Source organism: Rousettus aegyptiacus, unplaced genomic scaffold, assembly GCF_014176215.1.
Source record: "Rousettus aegyptiacus isolate mRouAeg1 unplaced genomic scaffold, mRouAeg1.p scaffold_m13_p_13, whole genome shotgun sequence".
Taxonomy (NCBI): domain Eukaryota; kingdom Metazoa; phylum Chordata; class Mammalia; order Chiroptera; family Pteropodidae; genus Rousettus; species Rousettus aegyptiacus.
The window spans coordinates 18,955,330-18,974,136 of NW_023416288.1; the positions used below are offsets into that span (position 1 = coordinate 18,955,330).

Here is an 18,807-nt window from a genome sequence, read left to right on the forward strand (position 1 = left end):
AGTCATTTCACCCATCCCAAAATCACTGTAGCAGGAAAGTATACCCCACCCACAGTAAAAGGCTGTGAAGTTACCTGGCAAAGATAGATAATTCTAATACATGGAAGAAGGAATCCAATTTTTACTAGAATAATTAGCTTCCAACATTAATTATTTTTGAGATGGTTTATGTGCCCTGCTCAACTACAAGCTTTATGAAAGCAGATCAGAATGTAAGCATTCAGTTCTGACTTCCCCTAACTCCCTCAAAAATAGAGATTAACTCTTTTTTGAAATTACATTGGAGAAAAATTTAAAAGAAAAACAAATAAATTGGTGAATTCTTAAAACGATTAACATTTAAACATTAACTTTAAAGCTTCTAAGTTAAATCTTCAGGCTAAATAATCATCTGAAATACAAAATGGTTCTTAGTCTATTTTTTTCTTCGTTTCAGTACTATCTGTGACAATTTCTATGCCTGCAGAGTGTTTTTCTTCAATTATATTTGTAATTATTTTGAGAATTTCTATTAATACACCCACTTTTATAAAATAGATGTATTATAGTGATAACCTCTTTATATTTTATAGAGATGTTGGTAAGATTAAGCAAGATTAAGTAAATAATTAATTTTACTATTAAGTACATAATGAATGCTCAAAAAAAAGTCAGTCTTCGCCCCCCCCCTTCCAAAGCATATGTATATTTTTTATTTAAGAATATTTTCCACAATACTTTCCATGGACTGGTAAAGTATTTTTTCACCAGAATTCTGGTATTATTTCAGCCTCCCTTGTATACACCCTTTGTATTTTCAAATTGGAAGATACTATATCTAATTTATTTATTTATTATTTTTAATAAATCGCCTACAACACCTGGTCTTCCTAGGTAATCTCCCATCCAAGTACTAACCAGGCCTGACCCTGCTTAGCTTCTGAAATTAGACGGGATCGGTCACGTTCAGGGTGGCCATGGCCATAGATGGTACTATATCTAATTTAAGTACGTCATTTTACAGATGAAGAAAGTTATACCTGAAGATGATGGGTAGGGTTTAAACTCAGTCAGAAGATAAGCGTCAGGATTCGGCCCAGACTTCCAGTCTTTTACTGGCTAGCTCGGTGCGCTTTTTTACAAGGCCGTGTGGGCAATAAATGTACGTTGACAACATCCGTCCCCAAGTTCATGCCCAAGGAGCCAAAGGGATGCACCCGATTCTCTGACTTTCATTTCCTGTTCTCCAATTACATGATAAAAGATATACCCATTCTAGACCTTGTTCTTTTGGGGTCTACTTTTTATGAAAGTAGACTATAGCCAGCTTTCTTAGTACTCTCGCTTTCATAGCGGACAGTTGAGTGAATCCGAGTTTTCTCTAAGGTCTGAGTGTGTGCCAGTGGCCATTTCTTATCAATCCACAAGGACAGGCTAACGAGAAGAATTGTAGAACAAAACTGGTGCCGCCCTTGTCATTGTGATATCTCAGGCCTGGGCGTAGCAAGGGTGTATTAACAGCGCAGTTCTTAGTGTTTCAAAATTCGGTTAAATTTTTGGGACAAATGGAAAATTTCACCTCTTAGCAGCAATACAAGGATTAGAGTTTTTTTTTTTTTTAAAGTTCCCTTAATTGTAATAAGTTAACATATTTAATTAAGTGGAAATAGACCTTAGCTTTACCTAGTACATCCGTTTATCTTTTATTCTCAAAGCCATTTCCCTTAAATATTATTTCACCTTGAGCATTCATTTGGCCCAGTGGATTTATAATCATAAAATGTCCATCTGCAACTAAATTTTTAAAAAGTATAGATATTTCCTAACTTTCCTGATGTTCATGTAGCTCCTTCTTTTAGATGATCCATACTACAGAACACATGTTCACTTACTAAGAATGACTACTTAGAAATGAAATATTATGTATACAACAGTAATTTAACTCAACGAAATCTCAGGGTAAAATCTATTTAATCTTATATTAGTGCTAGTTATTGACAATAGATTTTTAAGTACTTAAAATTCAATATCTCTAGGAGATCACCCACAATTATTTGTAGGAATCAGTGTATTGGGGTAGACTCAATAACAAATTCTGCCATTATACAGAATTATCACCTTTGTAAACATCAGTTACAGCGATACTTCAATTTTTTCTTTTCTTTTTTTTTTTTTTTTTACATGAAAGAAACAGTTAAATAGTTCCCCTAACAGACTGTCTGAACTGAAGATACCTTCCAGGAGGAGCGTTATGCTACATCACCTCACTGCTCTGGCATTGATTATAACAAAACAGTTGGTACAGAAAAGTTAGGAAGCCTGAGTTTTGTGGTACACATTTCTACCTAATTTTATGAAATACATAGTTTAAGAAGCATTTCGCTGTTCATCTCTGTAAGGTATAGCTAATGCTTAATAAAATCTGGGATATAGTGGTCCATTGTATTTTTGTACAGAGATTATGTGTGGAGAGATGGGACATTTACCAGCTTTATCTTGGTTTTAATTTTAACTTCTTATCTAAGGTGGTGTGTGATGTTCACCACTACTTTCTACTTGCCATATAGGAAAAGAGAGTCACTACTGTGTGATCATGTGCAATGTACCGCACACATCATATGTATCCTTGACTGTTTAATTAGATAGTTTATTCATTTCCTTTAGTATTTCTAGGATTATGGATTTGTAAGAAGATTCTCTTGAGCCTATTAAGCATCGTCCCCCTCTCCTTTTTTTTCCCAACAGCTTTATAGCTTATTTTTTGTTCTTAATCAGTCTGGATTTTACTTTTGTTAATAATACAAACTAGGAATGTTTTTGAGATAGCTGTCTCATTCTTTCCCTACTGTTTATTGAATAGAAAAGTAGAGGAGTGGAACAGAATAGAGTATAAAAATAGATCTATCCTGAGGCCAAAACTATTGCCATAATAAATGAAGTTTTATTGTATGTTTTAATATCTGATAGGGTCTGTTTTCACCCTTATTCTTCTTTTTCAAACAACTTGTTAGTTTCCATAAAAAATGTTTTAATTTTGATTGTCTGGAATTCATAAATTAAAATGGGACAAACTGACGTTCGGAGTAATTTAGGAGCACAGATGTACAATATTATAGATTTTAATACAGAAATGTAGTATAGTGTTACACTTATTCAGAGCTTTTTTTATTCTTCAGTTAAGTTTTATAGAAAAGGATGTTTTTGCAAATTTATAACCAGTAATTCTTGGATATTTTATAGTTTCCGATCTTTTCAATTATACTTTCTAAAGCTATTGTGGGTTTTTTTTTTTTTTGGTACATATATTTTTAAATTTTACTTTACTGAACTCTCGTTAGTTCTAATAGACTTTCTGTTAAATCTCTTGTATTCTCCAAGTAAATAATAGCTTAATCTACAAATAATGAGTTCTGGATTTCCTTTTTCAGTTTTTTTTTTTTTTTGGTTTTCATTATGTGCCCACATAATTTACCAGACTATAAGCAAGCTGAAAATGAAAAGTATCTTGCATTATTTCTTTTCTACAGAAATGGTGATGTAATCATCTGATTGCTAGATATAGTAATATATGTGGCCAATATGTAGTCATATAGTTTTTTGTTTCATTTGATTTTAGCATACCTTTAAATGAACTTTATAAACCAATCTGGGGAAGAACATTTAATAGCAGAATATTTTGAGATCCTGAAACAAGTCAAGAAGGTGTTGATTTACTCGAAACAGTTCTCTTATACTTACATTTCATATATATATATATCTACAGATATACACATATACATATACACATATATACATACCTATGTATACACACATTTATTTATTCACTTAGTATGTACTAACAAAATTGAACCGTGTTGCAGACTATTATTTAAATCCTTGTTCTGCAATTGTATACTTGGACCTATTAGCAGAAGTAGACAAGAGGCAAATATTAATAGAATAATTTTCACATATATCTGCCAGTAGTTTCTAGGATGTGTCTGTCAGTTACAGATCTGGCTAACTTTTTTTGTGTATTGTTAAAATTTGCTCCCCTAGGCATGTTGCATTATAGTCCACTCAACTATTAATGTTTTCTAAAAGATAGATACAGATTCTTTTTTTTTAAATCTAGGGTCTTATATTTGAAATATACATTCCACCTCTTCTGCACTCAAATATATGAATCTTTGTTAAGCTGGAACTAAAATATTTCCCTCTTTATGAAGTGCTTCCTTTTCTTACACAAACAAAAAGAATTACTTGGTCTATTCCTCTGTTATATCAGTTATCACATTATACTGTAGTTGTTTATTTTGATTTCTGTGTTCCTACTAAGCTGTGAGCTACTTGAGACTGTGCCTCTCCAGTGTCTGGCATTGAGTTCATACTCTGAATTTTTGTTGAATGAATAAACACGAATAAGTGATTACCAAAATATATAAGGGAAGTGAAAGATGAAAAGAACTGTCTAAGAGAAACTCATAAATCTGACAATTTAAGAAAAACATTTGAGGGTCCTATACAAGGGGCATAGGAAGCATATTTTATGAAAGGACTAATAAAAAAGGTACAAACCCCATGGTTTAGGAATATGCATTCTGATGCTGGAATGTTTATTATGGTAGAGAAATGCAGTAGAGACTCAGTGAGTGGCATGAGAGTATGAAAACGTGTTGAAAGTCAGGAAGAAACACAATTTATTCTGGTATAAATCCTATAAATCACATGATTTTGTGAAGTATATACCATTAGAAACCACACTCCATCTGCTTCTATATATGCAATATGTATTCCTGGTTTATAGGTTACCATATATAGCATGCAGGAGTTGCCAGTTTTTCCATAGTGTGAATGTAAAGCACACCTGGACTAGCAGGGCCAGCTGCAAAGGCAATAGACTTGATTTCTTTCATCTCTGACCTTCTGTTCTGCTTTCTATTTACGGCTTTTTATGTATATATATTTTTAAATGACTCATTCTTAGATTTTAAGATTTTTGGGGAGACATTATGGAGTTTTTCAGGCACAGTTTAGGTGCTTAATTGTTGCATTTAATTGAAAATGTCCATTTTGATTATACATATTACCTGGACTTGATGAATCGTACATTTCTTTTAAATGTTCTTTAATGTATTAAGTGAGAGGTTGTATACCTATTTCCAGCAGAAATAAGGACAACCACATTTCCGATGGCTGCATCTGAAGTAGTCTTTTGAATGACGTAGGTGGGAAAGAAAGAGCTGGCAATGTCCTTCATATTCGTTCTATCACTCTCGAGCTATATTTTTGTAGTCATTTCATTGAAAGCTTCAGTGAGAATTTAATTTAACTCTACGTGTAAGTAAAATAAGAGGTAACAAACGAGACCCTAACACAGCCCAGTACAGTACAGACTAAAAATCAGTTTCAATGATTCTATGATTGAAATATAGTTATATTACTCACACACTACAGTGTTTGGGCTTCTTTAGGTCACAGCATGAAACAGGTTCAGTGTGGTGTCTGCTTAGGTAGCTTCAAGACATATCAGGTTACTTTTGTCAGGAACCAACAGAGCATTGTAGCTAAAATGGTATATCCTCTGATTCTATAAAAAGCGATGAATATTGCTATCCAAATAATGATATTCTTTGGCTAATGTTGTCTCCCAAATTATTAAAAGTGGTAGAATGACTCATACATATTTTAAACTACTAAGTTATTTTTATTCTCATTGAGTTTTCCTTTTCTTAGCATCTCAATTGGTTTTAAAAACCACACAGTTGTTTAGATGAAATTCATCATACAGATGTTTAACTGAATGTAGTTTTGGATACTTAGCAGTAACTTTTTTTTTTTTTTTTTTATTAAGAAAGCTATCCTTTCTGGAGAATCACCTTTTTGTTGACCTCTTCCTACAGGTTTTTAGCACATATTCCAATGAAGACTATGACAGGAGAAATGATGAAGTTGACCCTGTGGCCGCTTCAGCTGAGTATGAACTTGAAAAGCGTGTAGAAAAGCTGGAACTTTTCCCAGTGGAACTAGAGAAAGGTATATGAGCTCTACAATGTTTATTATGTTATTATATTATTATGTTAAGTATACAGAAATGACTTTAGTTTTTCTAAGTATAGCTTTCCCCACAATCCCCTAAAGATTGGGTCAAGTTTTAATTCTCATGGAGGATTTTAATTATTAAATTTCAAAAATAGTTGATATAAATACTGTATAGATGGTGGATTGAAAGATTCTGTCCTCTCCCAACCGAAAGCCAGCCACTTTACGTGGCTAGGATGGCAGCTAGGAATAAGGAGGTGTGAGTGAGGCCTGACGCTTGGTTGGTACTCCTGCAAAGGGTGGGTGCAGGTGAGAGCCCAGAGAGCCGCTGTGAGGGAGCACTTAGGGCAGGTGGATGTTTTTGTTTTGTTTTGTTTTGTTTTGTTTTTTGGTGGAGAAAGAGTGGTCATGGTTAGACTCCAAATGTGTAGATGTGGTAAATGCTGAGCCTTTAGAAAATTATGGATTTTAGAATGGAGGCAGTGAAATCCTCTTCATCCGTGAGGGGTAAGGGGCTAAAAGAGAACAAGGAGAATGGAGGCGGGTGGGCTCCACCTCCTGATTTTGCTGCCTAGACTCACAGCCAGCCTGCTGTAGCAACTGGAGGCTGTTGGACCAGAGAATTTCATGTTCGCCATCGTGTTAAGTTGGGCACCCGTGACAGTTTGAATTACAAAAAGGAAACAAACAAAAAACCAAATAAGGATATCCAAGTATGGCTTTAAAAATACATTTTAAATCAAATTAACAATAACAACAATGAAATGATTAAAAAAAAGTAAAAATTTCAGTAGAGGAACTGAAGAGGAAAGGATGGTTGTTATTGAGATCAAACTGGTGACCCCAGAAGTTCAAATGACAGAGTGAAAATCTAAGAAAAATCATGAAAGAGATCCAACATATAAATTGTAGATAACAGAAGGGGAAATAACAACAGAGAATGAGAGACATATTAGACGAATAATAGAAGAAATTTCCCTGAGCTGAAAAAAGACCTGAACCTCATGTTTGAAAGGGCTTAGCCGGTTGGTTACAAGGACTTAAAAAAAGTTTAACACTTTAACCATAGGCTTGGAAAACTCCTAATCATCAAACATAAAATGAAAATCTTACAAAATACCAGACCAAAATTAAAGCAAACAAAGAAACAAAGGTACTTGCAAAGGCAAAATTATTAGACTATCAGCAGACTTCTCATCTGTAACACTGAAAGTGGAGAAACATACATATAATTTCACACACAGCCGAGAAGAAAAGGATGGTGATCTAAGAATCCTACATCCATCCCAGAGAGCGTTTACCTGGTAAAAGAAAGAAATGTGCTGATATATAAGGATTGAAAAGATACATTATGCACATACATCCCAATTCGCAGGGAGGGAACGAAATGATGAGCAACTTGTTGAAAACAGCAGAATGAGGGGAAAAGAGTCGAAAACTATGTGAGTAGTATTAAGCATAAAATTGCTTGGATGAAGCAAATATAAAGAATACCAGTCCTGCTAAACATGACTGGCTTAACTATTCCCATTAACAGACACTTTCATATGATCTAAAAGTGTAAGAGTGATACTTACATTTTTCATTCATTTAAAAATGTAAAATTTATAAAATTTATCCTTAGCTCATGACCCATACCAAAAAAAAAAGCTACATTTGGCTATAGGCCATTGTATTGCCTATAATAACAAAAAATGAGAACAATTTGAGTTTTCATCAATGCTAGAAAAGGGTCTATAAATTATAACATATCTATTAAATGAAATATTACCTAGCAATAAAAATGAAAAAGCCATAGTCCCATGTAACAGTATGTATGATTCCTACAAACATGAAATTGAAGGATGAGGAAAGCACATCACAGAAGAGGTTATTCAATATTATTCCAGTTGTTTAAATTTCAAAATCAGGAAAAATAAAACATGTTTTTTAGAGATATATAAATATTTTTCAAAGATTTAAGATCTAAGCACATAGAAAGACATACCATATTCTTGGATGAGAAGACTTAATACAGTAAAGCCTCTCCTATACTCTATCTCTGATACATATAAATATTTAAATAAATTTACTGCAATTCAAATAGAACTGCCATGAGAGTTGGATTGGGAAAAGGGATTCTATAATATAATTCTAAAATTTATATGGAAAAATATAGATCTCAGGGAAGTATGAAAAAGAATGCAAAATGATTTAACTTCTCAAATATCTGAATACAATGTATTCAGAACAAATTGTGTTATCACAACAAATTGTATTCACGTAGCTATTGATCAGTGGAATGAAAATGAAAATTCAGAGAAGGATATTAGTCTGCAAGAGAATTTGATATATGACATGTATCCTATTCTAATTTAGAAGTAACAGGGTGCTTTACGAATTGTTCTGGCTTAACTGAACATCTATCTGAAAGAAGGCTGGACACCTTAATTTTTATTACATTATATATAAAAATAATCCTATGTGGATTAAATAATTAAATATTAAAAATGAAATAATAGAGATATTTAATGAAAATTTATAAGACTACATATTGCATCTAGGCTTGTGGGAGGAGGGGCTTAACCAAAATGGAAAACCAGAAGTTATAAAGGAAAAGATGGACCAATTACATTATCCATATTTTAAGCTTTTAAAGGCAGTATTGTCAAAGCTAATAGATAAGTGATAAATTTGAGGGAAGGATATTTTATAGATGATTTAGCATTAATGTCTATATTATGCTAAGAATCTTTTTAAATTATCAGGAAAAAAGAGACAAGTAAGATTCGGTAGAAAAATTGTCAGTTTACTGAAAAGGAAATCTAATGACCCACACTCATCTGAATGAAATCTCAAATCTCACCAGCAATGAGGAGAATGCCAAACCAGCATGAGCTTCTTTCCTGAGAGAGAAAATAAGCTGAGCTCCAGAGCCTGGTGATGGCATTTTCTGTAATAACAGAGTCTCACAGTCTTTTCCATCTATTCCTAGCTGCTCTGCTTATTTAGTACCCTGCCAATTCCCAAGAGATGTACAGATGAAGACAGGGTCGCTGCTGGGTTCTTGACAGTATAGCCACACGAATCAGTGGCTTCGAGTATGTGCCTCTGGATTTCACCAATGTTTAACAGACATATCTCAGAGAAAGCTGTACAGAGATGAGATTAGTTCTCTGGTGTCTGTGGGTTGATTGTACTCTAATTGACTTTTATTATCACCATCTTTCAGGTATTACACACTGGCTCAAACTAATATAGCTTTTCTCACAATCAGGTTGTTAGCTCTACAAATCTACAAATCTAAATAATTTTCCAGTTGGTGCAACAAGAGGCACTATGGAAAGAAGAAAGATAAATTTTACTAAAACCTGAATCCAGGCAGGGAAAATGGATTTGAAAACTAAAATGCAATTTTCATGCAGGATATTTGCAGAAAGAAACGATTTAATGGCATGATAGTACAAAAAATCAACATTTGAGAGGCATCCTTTGAATATATTGAGTGTGAGAAAGTATCACACATGGCAATTCATAATAAAGAGAAACTCCTATAAATACAATGAATGTGAGCAAGAATTCAGCTAATACTTAATATACACCAGAGACTTCATACAGGAGAGAAGCTCTATGACAGTATTGAATGTTGAAGAATCTATGGTGATCATCTCTTAAACAACACAACAGCAAACACACTTGATGGGGGACTTATTTGGATATAAACATGATGGGAAGGCTTTGGGTCATCATTCATTCTTTCATCAACATGAACAGATTCACACTGTAGAGAAACCCTATGCGTATGATGAACATGGGCAAGAATTCAGCCCTACAGCTAATCTTTATGTACATTAGAGAACCCATGTAGGGGAGGAGACACTTTTTATGTGTAACCAGTGAGGAAGAGCCTGCAGCACAGATCTAACCTTCATGTGCACAAGAAAAAGATTCTGTGGAGGAAAATTTTTAGCAAGAGGAAGCCCCTTGATGAACAATTAAAATGAAATGAATATAGAAAGTCATCTATGTGCAAGCATTCTAGATGTAAGAAATGAACGAAAGTCTCCAGCCATCACTCACACATTAGCACTGAAGTGCTCACACTGGAGAACACCCACGCCCGGAACCAGTGTGGGGAGTGCCTGCAGCTGGGGATCACATCACACAGTTTCTCCAGGGAGAACACTCTATAAAGCTTTCTTTAGCATGCAACTGAGCAAACGAATCGCACTTTTGCCAAATGACATATTTTTAAACATCTTTATTTAGGATGCAGGATTTTGAGTCGTAGTTGTACTCAGAATACTTAAAGCTGAATTGGTGACAAGGAATAATCAATGAGATGAATCATATTCCAAAGAATACTAATTATGGATTCTCAGTATATTAAAGGTTATCGTTAAAAAGTTTTTAAAAAGCATCAGCATTCTGTTGAGTACATGAGCCAGGTTTCCTTTAATAATCCACAATTAATTAGCTAGTATCTACTTTTTTATGCAGCTAATACAACATAATAACAAAGACTTTGGAGCTATCAGAAAATAACTTTGAATGTTACCTAAAAACTGTGGATTGCAAAATAGAGTATCTTTTATATCATTGATGTTAAAATATATATGTTCATAGAAAGGACACATGGAAATACGGATAAACACATGATTTGTAAGTGAATTAAAAACAAGGTGTCAGTATTGTTCACAAGGCCAATAAAATGGAAACAAAAGTGAATGCCTATCAGTAGAGAAATGGTTAGGTATATCATGATATCATCTCATCATGAAATATTATGCAGTCATAAACCTCGGATTATGATAGTTCACAGGAAATGATGATCTAAGGCTATGTAAGTGGCTATCTGTGAGGTATTAGTGAATTTGAAAAATAAGCCGAAGAGTAGGTATAATATGATCTTTTTTTTGTGTAAAGCAAATAGGAAGGGGGAAAAAACATATATACAAACTAGTTGTTGATATGATTATATTCTTGTATGGTAGGACAGAAACAGTACTGAAAGACACATGGGATTTTATTAATGTGAATAGGGATATGAAACAAGTAAAGAAAAGAAGACCACATAAATAAAGAGGAAATTCTAGATATATTATGATCACATTTATTTAAAGTAATATCTATGGCTCAGCCAGGAAAAGTTGAGCCAGAATGGTCAACCTAGAGATACATTGTAAAATTACTGAACTCCAAAGAGTTCTTTGTGAAATCAGGCAAAAAGAAGAAAACTGGATAACTAATGGGAATAAAATCAGACGAGCCCTCAGAGTGACTAAAAGATAATAAAATATACTTTCTTTTATGAAGGAAAGAAAATATGACTCAAGAATTTTATTCCCTCTAAACAAACAAACAAATAAATAAAATAGATGTGTTTGAGTGTGTATGCTTTTGTGCTTAAAATATTATGTTGTTTAGAGAGGCTGTGTTTTAAGGATGAATGAGTCCTCAATAATCAAATAATTACCTTTTCTTAGGATCACAAGGAATATCCAACTGCAGTAGTAAAGTGACATTAAAGTCATGAGCCTTTTGTAGGGTCTTTTTTGACGCCCTTGCTCCCCAGCGTAGAAAAAAATTCTGCCAAGGCAAGCATATAATAGAGTTCATAAAGAACAAAATTAAAAAAGCGAATAGGTCTAACCAGCTAATTGCAGACTAGTGTAACACTAAGGTTTTTCTCCCCCCCTCTTTTTCATAGATGAGGATGGACTTGGTATAAGTATTATTGGAATGGGTGTTGGAGCAGATGCTGGACTTGAAAAGCTGGGGATATTTGTCAAAACCGTAACAGATGGGGGTGCTGCACAGCGGGATGGCAGGTAAGCGAAGTACTGTCATCAATAACTAAAATCTAGGACGCTTTTCTGGGAATTTCTTCCAGTGGTAGCTTTCTTCTTTTGATGTTTTAGGACAGAATTTCAGTGCGTCTTATATGTGGAAAATATTCAAACTCTTGAATTACTTTCTGATTTGTCGGCAGAATAGCTGATGGTAAATGGGTGGATGTACCTGTCCATTCATCAATCTGGTAGAAAGTGAGGAGAAACATGGGTGTACATAGTTTAAGAATATGTACTCTAGAAATCAGCATGTAGTTTCATTTCAGAAATATTAAAACATGTTATAGTAGATGCCAGCTACAGAAAAATGAGACAGAAGGCAAGCCTCGGATTATGATAGTTCACAGGAAATGATCCACAGTGTTTTTTCACAATGAAGGCCATGAGACCTGACTGCCTTCCATTTACCTGCCTTTCCCTTTCTGGGAAAAATTCAGCCTCAACTCAGATACCATGGTTTTGGTATTACCCCATCCCCAGTGGTCAACAAGATGACATCGGTACTAAGACTTCATAAGAATGAGCCTTCCTAGCACCGTGAGACCACAGTGTCCAATCAAAAGGTTGGTTATCAATACATCCTTCAGATTGACTTATGACCAACCGGGGAAACTTTGGATGAGAAAATGGGTTCTGTGGAAATTAACCTCACAGGGTATCTAATCATAAATTCCTGGGCAGGTCATGCATGGTGAGTAGTCATACCCCAGGCATATAAGTAAAAGGTTTATTTGTGCCTTAAGCAAGCCCTGTCCCTTGTTATTTTGCATCTAGATAAAAGCACCTTTGAAATAGTAGAAGTAATACCTCTGGAAGGGAGTATTAACCCTTACGAGAGCATGTAATCTTGTTAACTGCTGTAATCCAATTCTTGCCTTGTTTTCCCCATCTCCACGTCATTTTCCTTCCTTATCTGTCCTCCTTAATTTGAAATGCATTAAAGAAGTTGCAAAACTGTTATCTCCTGAGCACTTGAGTTTCTGGCATGTATGTCGTCAGTTTGGCTCAAATAAACTCATAAAATTGTCAAAAAAAAAAAAAAAATACCTACCCCAGAAATATCAAACAAGCGATAATAGGTCTGGAATTTTTGAAAATGACAGAGGTGGAAGGGAGAATAGGAACTCTAATTCTGCACTGAAGGTAATTCAGGAGATCAATGTCTTTCAAATAGTGTTCTGTCTAAAAACACAAGTTCTTGAGCAGAACTTAAACCTGAGGAATTAAAATCTCTAGGAGAGATGTCTGGCAGTCTCTGCTTTAAACATTCACCTTGGACAATTTAGATGTATGCCAAGCATCAGATCATTGTTTTGTCTTCATTTTCATCATCTCAAGCTACAAGTATCTTTACAAATTTTGATTACTCTCTACTCTAGGCTCCATTAGGATGGTGCATCAGGTTGGAGTTGAAGCAGAAAATTGGCGATATAAATAAAAGGCCCAAAAATATGAGTGCCAAATTCAAAGAAAAATCTTATTTTTCTAGGAACATGAATAACTGGCTTTGATTTTTTTTTTTATGGTTTAAGTATTTGTCATTTAATCATCTTCTCAAGAAATAAAGCATATCGAAAATCATTTGTGAATCTCTGCTGAGACTCATAGTAGCATTATTTCTTTTGTAATCCTAATAACACATATTGATGTACACAGATATTTCCCTAGGGGAACTAGATTGATTTATTAAAATACAAAGCCACACCTTGGGTATCATCTCTTTCCATAAAGTTAGAGACTACATCTTGGTCAGTAGCTTTCTTTGTATTCCCACAGTACTAGAATAGAGAAGTTCTGAAGTGAATCTTTTGAGTGAATGTTCAGCAGACTAAATAGGTACCACACTTAATACAAAGTGGGATATTCACATTTTGTGTTTAAAAGTAATTTATTAACAATCTTCTTCCATTTTAGAGTAGTTGTGGAAGTAACCTCTTTATTCCTTCAGTGAATTACATAATGGTAGCAATAAACATTATTAATTTAGAGTCTTTCTTCCAAGTGAGCTAAAACATCTCTTTAAGTTTCATGAAAAATTTAAGTCATTCTAAAGCGATGGGAAATAATTCATATTATTAGTAGTCAAGCAATACTAAATTATTATGCATCATCCCTCTTAAGTAAAGGAGCCACAAAGCCAAACTTAAATACAGATTAATTAAAAAACAAAAAGGTAGAAAATTTTGCATTTGGCACTGATCTAGTTCCTGTTGTTCTAAAAGCAGATCTATTTGTTTTTCCATCACTCATTTTAAAAATTAGGTTGATTTTCTATTCACCTATTTGCTGATCTGTTATTTTGTGTCGTTTTAATATTTACACCAACACAAGATCTTCGCTTTATCAGTTATGGTGTGCATCTCCTCAATCTTTTTAAATGAATATTTCATAGTATAGTAATTCTATGGTTGTTATAATAGATGCTTAATAAATACCTCAATGAATATATTAAGAAAGGTAACTCAATGTAATGAACAGAATCTTTGAGATCATGTGACCGGGAGTCTTAATTTCATCCCCTCTACTTAGAGTTGTGGTATATTGAAAAAAATTACTTAGTGTTATCTACATTGTTGTATTAAATAAACTCATATAAATAAAAAACCTTTCATGGTACAGTTTATGAAACTGTTCTTGAATGAAGTAGGAATAAACTTGAAAGTTATTAAGAAAATAGTTATGGGAAGTCATGAAAAACTAGAAAGATATACAAAATGCATAGGATAATATATATAGAATAATAAAATTTTGGAGGTCAGTGGGATTTTAGAGGTCTTTCAATTCATATCTTTTATATGTATATGAAAATTGAAGATATATCTGTATACGAAAATAAGTGCTCTCATTAGACCTATGGTAGTGTTTGTATCCTTTAAATTATTATATTATTATTTCCACTATTTCCGGTGTGCTCATTTGCACAGTGTTTAACTGTTTACTATTTAAAAGATATCAGTATAAAACAATTACAAAAGGAACATTTTGAGTACTTTTAAAAATTTGCCAGATATTTATCTCCCGACTCATGTAGTCTACTTAGAAAGTTTTGAGGCTTTCTTATTCTTTGGCATCATGTCCTGCCTCCAGTCAATAATAATTCTTAAAAAGTTATGTCATATACACTTATTGATATTGTATTTAAGGATTCGCAAAACATTATGATTAGTGTGATGCCATTCTTGTGTAGGTATTTTCTATTTATTCATTCTTTCAGCAACCCCCCCGCCCAACTTCTCTCTCCCTCCCTCTCTTTTTCTCTCTCTCTCATTCTTCCCAAAACTTAGAATTAATACACACCAAAATGTTAGATGACTATATTGGCTGTTTTTGGGATTTTAGATCATTTGGAATATTTAATTTTTCCAGAGAGAGAATATGTAACACTTACATATATTATAAACTATCACTAAAAGTAATAAAGTTACTTCCATGTGACCTAGGGAAGTTATTCTTCAGACTTCAGTTGTGGACAAAATTAAAGTTCTGGATTAGATGTTCTTTGTAGTCCTTTTAGCTTTAAGCAGATAAAAGTCAGTATTATACCTTTCTAGCTTGCTTTATTTTCTTAAAAATGCTCTTATTTAAGAAAACTACTTCAATTTAATCTAAGATTTAGTCATACTTCCTTCAAGGGATGTTAAATAGCGGATATATGTAGAAATTTCTTTTCTCTCTCTTTTCCTTTTATTACCTCAACAGAAGAAGCCTTTTTTGACATGTTTGTATGTTCATATACAGTTAGAAACTCCCTATTTAGCATTTTGGGGAAGACTACGTGGACCGAAGTTTATTAATGTTGCCCCAGCTGGTCTCCTGTTCATCTAGCATCAGTTACTGAACATTACTTACCCTGTGAGGTAGAATTTTTTTTTCAGTTTGTTTCTTTTTTTGTTTCTCCTTGCCAGTTACATTGTGTCAGTAAATAAACAAGCCCCAGAATAGTCCGATTTTGTGGTGTAACTGTCATAGAGCACTTACTCTAGATGGTATAGCCTACTACACACCAAGGTCATTTGGAGTAGCCTACTGCTTCTAGGCTCCCAGCCTCTATGGCATGTTACTGTATTGAATACTGCAGGCAATTGTAACACGATAGTATTTGTGTATCTAAACATAGCTAAACATAGAAATGGTACAGTCAAAGTATGATATAAAGATTAAAAGTGATACACTTGTATTAGGGCCCTTACCATGAATGGAACTTGCAGAACTGGAAATTCCTCTGAGTGAGTCAGTCATTTGAAATCAGCGATTATAATATGAGACTGAAAAGTTTAAGAAGATTAGGTCTAAGAAAAAGTTACTGGATATCTAAAAACGGAGGTAAATAATTTTCAAAGCAATAAATTTAAAGAGAATTAAGGATAGAAACTAAATAGAGAAATTCACTGTGTTTATGTTTAGAGTTGCACTGTAATTCTTTTTATTGTACTCTATCATTTTTGTTAGCAGATTGGAGGACAAGAGGAGAAAGTTCTTTGTAGTTAAGAAATGAAGACAGTTGGTGTGGACCACTTATTTGTGGAGATTAACACTAAAAGAACAGATAATAACACATTTGTAAAAAATGTAACAAGAAAAAAGCAAATTGAAAATAATTTACAAAAAAAGAGAAAGACATACAGATATCCATTAAACATTTTAAATGGCACAAAAACAAATTAAAATTTAAAAATAACGTCTCATGTTTCAGATTATAAAAAGATTTTTTAACACAATATTCACTTTTAATGCAAGTGCAGTAGACTACTCTTCAACACTACTAGGAGGAGTACAAATTGAACAACCTTCTGAAGGACAATTTAGTATTTAACATGTAATGCATGTTGACACAGTGATTCCACTCCTAGCAAGTAATTTCAAAGAAATAATCAGAGATATTCACAGTGATATTTATATAAAAATACTAACCTGATCAGTACCTTGAAACAACATACTAGTATAACAATATGTAAGAGACTTACGTATATAATACTACAGCATAATGTATTCTAAATTTCTGTTGTAGAAAAGTATTTCATGATGTGATATAACATAATGTATTATTCAAGTGTAAGCTCTGGAGTCAGATACCCGAAGTTCTCAGCCAAGTTCTGCCACTTATTTGTTATGAATATATAAGAGGAGCCAGTGCTTCCTTATCTGTAAAACAGAAATCTAATCATAATTATTATCATAATTCTAATATATTTAATCAGGGCTATTTGCAAGATTAAATAAGATACAAAGCGTAAAGAGCATGTAACACACTGCCAGACTAGCATATAGTAAGCACTCAATAAATGTTATCTTGATATTCATCAAGAAAAAAGTATTAATCTCACAAAACTGCATTTTATATTATCCTAATTTTGTTAAGTAAGTAAACAAAGGTGTATACAAAGGAAAAAATCTGGAAGGAATTTCGCCAGCATAATTTTAATAGTGGTCAACTCTAGATGGTTGGATTACATGACATTTTTATTTTCCTCTTTAAATATTTCCACATTTTCCAAATTTTTAACCATGAACATATATTACATTTATAATTTTAACATAGTATCTAAAATCAGCGCATGCTAATTTGACAGCTGATGGTAGCATTTTGTTTAGTGACTATGGAAATGGCCTAAAAACTTTTCCTTTAGACTGAAGCATTATAGTTACTTGTTCTTTATTAAAGATGCATGTGCATAACCATAAAATAACTAGACTATAGGTTTTGGACTCAAGGATGTATAATCTATAAACCAAAGCCAAAAAGACATTTTCTTAAAAAAAATATAAGGATGGAGAATTAATACATGTGGTTTTGAGTTACTGTTTTCAACAGAAATTTTACAGTGCTCATTATATACAGTATTTAAAGCTGTGCTTTATTACCAAGGTTTTGGAGATAACTAAGAATCTTGGAAATCATGTTTTAAGTTGGTAATCTAAAAATCATAAGTACTATTGATATAAAAGTGTGAGAATTATGATTCAGTTTAGTTGAACACAATTTTGTATTTTTTATGCTTTTAAACTTTATGTAGGAGAACTGTTAGTTTATCTGATTAGTATTCATATATGAATGTTAGGAAGTTCAGATTAACTAGTCTCTTCATGAAAATACAAATTCATTTCACAAAATCATGGAGAAAATAGCTGTGTATTTAAACCAAAATTATTACATTAGCCTTATTTGTCAAAGACTCACTTTTATTACATGAACTTGAGCTCTCATTAAACAAATATTTCTGAGCATCTAACAGTTTTTAAGGATTTTTTTTCTCAAATGTCTAGCATGTTTAAAGTTTTCATTAGATACTAGAAGATTTATGAAAGTGCTTAGGATTCTCTGTGAACCAATTAGATTATCGCTTCTTTAATTTATTAAACACACTCCTGTTAGGAACATATTTCATCCACACACAGTGCAACATGATGTCTTCTCTCAATTATAGCCACTCAGGCTCTGCAGCCTCAGAAACGGGTCAAGAGATCAAAGAAACACAAACCCACTGGTCAAGATTTCAAAGGGCTATTTTCCTTTCTAGTGTTTATTAAATTTTTTAATGAAATAGTTTAAACTCACAAATAGACAAAGAAATTAAAGGATCGCAACTCAAATTCTTTATCGTCTCTCACATGGTGATACTAATAGATACCTATAATCCCAATAGAGGCCTCAAATGATCAGATTATAAAATGATACTCCTAATCGTTGCTGCTACCAGTGGGGAATTAGTTGTTGTTATCACTATCTAGTGCAAATTTGATCCAGAATTAAACTGGAGAAGAACCAGAAAAAAAATTTTTTTAAGTACTAAATTAGAGGGGAAAAAGAAAACATGGTAGCAAAGATGAAATTTTGTTGCTGCTTTAGAATCACTTTGGAGACCAAGATAAAATGTCTGGTCTTAATCCTTGAAGTACATTTCTGTGGTATTACAGTTGAATTGTCTTTGTGAATCTGTTCTGGCATCTTGGTCGAACATCCAAAACTATTACAGGC

At 33.2% G+C, this 18,807-nt stretch overlaps 1 protein-coding gene across 16 annotated transcripts in view; it reads left to right on the top strand.

Annotated features, from left to right (window-relative positions):
- The window catches only part of PPP1R9A (protein phosphatase 1 regulatory subunit 9A), a 258,086-nt gene that overhangs the window by 131,884 nt on the left and 107,395 nt on the right, over nt 1–18,807 (top strand). For all 16 annotated transcript variants that reach the window (XM_036230364.1, XM_036230363.1, XM_016160841.2 and 13 more), the window contains exons 3-4: nt 5,862–5,994; nt 11,690–11,810. In XM_036230364.1, the coding sequence (XP_036086257.1) occupies nt 5,862–5,994; nt 11,690–11,810 (254 nt within the window). The remainder of the gene's footprint in view (nt 1–5,861; nt 5,995–11,689; nt 11,811–18,807) is intronic.